Source organism: Priapulus caudatus, unplaced genomic scaffold (assembly GCF_000485595.1).
Source record: "Priapulus caudatus unplaced genomic scaffold, Priapulus_caudatus-5.0.1 Scaffold7878, whole genome shotgun sequence".
In the NCBI taxonomy this organism is placed as follows: domain Eukaryota; kingdom Metazoa; phylum Priapulida; class Priapulimorpha; order Priapulimorphida; family Priapulidae; genus Priapulus; species Priapulus caudatus.
The window spans coordinates 1-4,339 of NW_014584939.1; the positions used below are offsets into that span (position 1 = coordinate 1).

The window sequence follows — 4,339 nt, forward strand, 5'->3', positions numbered from 1 at the left end:
GGTAAAACTGCGACGTGCACGAAGAAAAAAGACAGAAAGGACCAAAGACGACAGAAGGACAGACAAACTTTCACTCGCAGCTTTCACTCGCAACTATCACACACTGCGCCTCCTGTGAGCGTACGTTCGTGAGACTTGCTAAAAGCAACTTAATAAGTCCATAGCATATTTATTTCCTACCCAGACCTAGCGCCAGGCTGTCCAAATATTCGTTAATAACTTCGATATGTCAATGACAATATGGCCGAAATCTGTCCATGTTTTTTGTGACCGAGTACGGTGGTAAGTATTTGTCAAGAACCCATGATTGATATGAAAACTACGCAGAACCTGGTAATTTGATCCAAGCAAATGAGTTTCGATATGTTGGCTGGCAAAATGCGTCTGTATATGTTTTGACATCACCGAAAAGCTGGCTATCTTGTAATGACAGAACAACCCCATGTTGTACTGCCAGGACAGCCATAGAGAAATTTGAAGTCCTAAAAATGCGTTTTCGTTATATTGAAGTCAACCACTAGCAACCGCTGGCGCGCTAAATTCAAATTGCCGGTGTGGCGGTGTCGTTCAGTGTTTCTTGACTCGTTCATACTCATAGTTCTGGAAGTTCAAGTCATTGATTTATAAGTCCAAAGCTAAATGGCTTGGGTATTAGTTAAATGGGTGGAAGAACCACCTATGTGGGATGTCGTGGAGGTGAGCGAATGCTGTAAAGAGCTGAAGTTTCTCGCTGCTACGAAAACTCTCAAGAAGGCTATTGGAAAAGTATTTGATTTTCCTTGGGGAGAAGAAACGGGACCAGCATATGTTCTGGATTTTGGTGAGTCCGCTGAGCAAAAAGCTTTTTACTTTACAATATCTTAGTTCACAGATGGGCTAAAGTATTAGAATAGATAGACGCGCACTATGTGCTTAAAGTTGCAGTAAATTATTTAGCATTGAATAAAAGTCAATGATTGACAAAGTATTGTGCAATGCATTGTTATATTTAATTATGAATGAAGTATTTTTATATCTGTCTATTATTAAACAGTTTATATTGCACAGGTAAACAGAACACCATGGAGAATAAACGAACAGAAGCTGCACTGGAATTGGAAAAATCTAAACCAGCAGGAAAAGGACTTCGTCCAAAAAAACGAAAAGTTTTGGATGGAGAAGAATTGGAATCAAGTTCGGAGAACTGCTCAGTGAGTAGGCCTAGTAATAGTAGTATTCTTTGTCCAAATAATAATTAATTGTTTTATAAATTTCATTTAATAAGTCAATATAAGCCATTTTTGCAGCTAGAGATCCAGGGGCGTGTACATGGGGGGTCCAGGGGGTCCGGACCCCCCTCTCTGCTCGCGCAGAAAACGCATCTCAGGGGGTCTAATTTCAAAAATATTCTGGGGGAGGGCCCCCCACACCCCCCTTCGCGTCTTCGCACGTTTGGGTTACGGTTAGACCCCTCCCCTGGTCCAAATACTGTACACGCCCCTGAGATCACATGCTTGGATACCTGGCCTGTGGCGGAGCGAAGGGCTATAGTTCTAGAGCTACGCAACGCCATGCTTGAGATCAAGCTTCAGTAAACAAATGTCCGGCTGAGGTCAATTGCATGTGGTTTTCGACAAAAGATGTTTCAGTATTACACGTTTTATAATTCATTTTAAAACTGAAACACTTGTATCATGTATAGTAGAGAAGTTTATGTTTAAGTAGGAAGGCGCAGGTTATATAGGGGACAGACGTCAGAAGATGGGCAGGAACGTACGCAAGTAGGTGGGTATAGGCTTCTGGTATAGGCAAGCAGGCATGCGCGGGCAGGTAGGTGGGCAAGCAGGCTGGCGCACCTGCCTGCCCGCATATGTATGCATGCATGCCTTCCTGTCTACCCACCTACTTGCGTACGTTCCTGCCCATCTTTCGACGCCTGTCCCCTATAACCTGCACTTTTTTTAATAATAATATTTTTAGTATAACAGACAGATAAGTCAGTTGCACATTAAAAAAGGAAAAGGAGCAAACGGGATTAATTCATGCATGTAGCAATATATATAGTCAAATTCATAAGACATGAATCATGACACGTCGACACATAACAATCAATGACACATAAATGTTTTTTTGATGTTTTCAGGCTGAAACAACTTCTACCAGCACAAGCCGTAAAGTCAAAAAGGTCGACTCTTTCCGTAGAGACCAGAACCTTTTTGATGATCTAGAGAGAAAGAAACGGGATGAGAGTAATACTGCTGAGGTATGTGGGAAGTGTGAGAAGTATGACAGGCTAAAGAAGAAGTATAGAGAGCAGAAGGAAAGGATCAGATCGCTAGAAAAAGAAGTAAAGCAGTATAAAGATATTGCTGCTGGTGAGTTATTTTTTTGTTTTATAATTTTACTTATGCCAGTTATGCACAAACTTGCTGTATAATATGGGTGTTCTTAGAGGTCTGATCAAAACTGTTTAAATTCATTGCTTTAGAAATTCGTAACAGATGAGTTTACAAGTTCTAATAATTATGGTTGATACAATTGCTCAGGAGTGAATGAACACAAAAGTGATAATGCAGAAATATTTTGGTGCAGATTATCATAATTAATTACCGTATTTTTAGCAAAGAAATATAATTCTTAAGATAACACTTTTACTTTTCCAAGATGCTGGGTGTTTGGTGAACTCACGGTCAGGAGTAGATAATAGAAGATCTTCTATTATCTACTCCTGATATAATGAATGTATGTGATAACCTGACCTGTTCTTGTAGGATTTGGGTAGCTTCAGAACTACAAGTTCCGGTTGTAGGGCTTTGCATATGGCTGTATTCAGTGCTCAGCTCTCTAAAATTTAAATGCATATGTTTGATACTAGCATATAAGATAAAAACTGCTAAAAACTTGTGAAAGTGGATTAAGTACACATTTTGCTAATATAATTTTCAGATATTAATTAATTTCCTAAATGACTACATTTTTTGTGAAGCAGGAGCATGAAAAAACAACGCTCGGAGACGGCCAGAAGATCAGAAGGGATCCGTCATTTTGTAGCAACTCGGTGTCACCAGGTCGTGTAATAAAAGAAACGACTAAAGTGAGTTATAAAAATGCTGGAGTTTTTTCTTTCAGTCCGTTGATCTAGCAAGAACATTGTTTCTTTTTTAAATTAATTACTATTATAGTCATATAGCATTCATGAATTCAGGAATTGTTTCGTTATGGATTATTTTAACTTTTTTACATAGTTTGCTGAAAATATTGGTTTTAATGGAATATGACACATGATGTGCTAAAATATGTATATTGTATTTTGAAGTTGTGATTGGTTTATGATTTTTCTTGCAAATTTCTTATGCTTAGTTTTACTACATGTTGACAGGTTGATATTGGACGAGGGGTACTTGTAGAAAAAACAAGTTTGCTGGCAATTGGAAGTGCGACTTCGGCTAGCGCATATGCCAGAAGGTTGTTGCAGCTGGTATTTGCTCCAAGTGAGCTAGTGGGCAAAAGCCTTACTGGGAAGAAGTCGAACGCATTCAAGGATGGGCAAGTAAAAGGACAGACTTGACCCAAATTAAAAGTTGATGCTATAGTTGGTAAGTTTTTTTGAAATATAGGAGAAAACACTGGAATGTAAATATTGTCTATAAATTACTTCCATTTCATGTAAAGGAGCCTGTACGTTATTGTGTTTTAATTATGTGTTTAATTTCAGAACTCACTTGTCGAAAACATGGGCCATCTGTGCACGCGTCAGCAGTGAGGCAATCGTTGGCAAACAAGCTGAAGGAAGTAACCAAAAAAATGGAGTGCACCAAAGCAGCAAGTTCTTCCTCTCAGGAAGAAGAGAGCGACCCACTTGATGATCTACTGAACTAAAAATTTACGTGTACCATAAGCTGCTGTATATTCTTATATTGTTATATTAAAACTAGACTTATATTATATTCAGTACTGATGTTGAGTATGATCAAGAGTAGATATAATTTATTACACAACTACACAAGAAATGCCACTGTATAGTGGCATTTCTTGTGCAGTTGTGTAATATATCTACTCTTGATCATGTATTTATTTTGTATTTTGTATTTTTATGTGGTTCACAAAAAGTTCAAATTTGCTTCAAGTCTATTATATTTGACATGAATTGCTTAAGGCTTCCATGGTAATTTAGCTCGGAACATTGATATCGTTATATTAAAACTAGACTTATTATATTCAGTACTGATGTTGAGTATGATCAAGAGTAGATATATTACACAACTGCCTTTTGAGTTGTTGACATGTATTTTTTAGTATTTAGTATTTTTGTGTTTCAGAAAAAGTTCAAATTTGCTTCTTTCATGGTAATTTAGCTCGG

General features: G+C 37.9%; 1 protein-coding gene and 1 long non-coding RNA gene across 2 annotated transcripts; both read left to right on the forward strand.

Moving 5' to 3' along the window:
• Positions 1-607: 607 nt before the first annotated feature.
• LOC106820163 lies at positions 608-2,932 on the forward strand. The gene is made up of 5 exons (XM_014824707.1): positions 608-820; positions 1,048-1,190; positions 2,123-2,354; positions 2,644-2,668; positions 2,926-2,932. Exons 1-5 carry the CDS (start codon positions 640-642, stop codon positions 2,930-2,932), a joined length of 588 nt encoding a protein of 195 aa, XP_014680193.1. The 5' UTR covers positions 608-639.
• A 10-nt stretch (positions 2,933-2,942) lies between these two features.
• LOC106820164 lies at positions 2,943-4,329 on the forward strand. The gene is made up of 3 exons (XR_001395571.1): positions 2,943-3,073; positions 3,359-3,575; positions 3,695-4,329. It is a non-coding gene; the product is annotated as an uncharacterized LOC106820164 (long non-coding RNA).
• Positions 4,330-4,339: the final 10 nt, after the last annotated feature.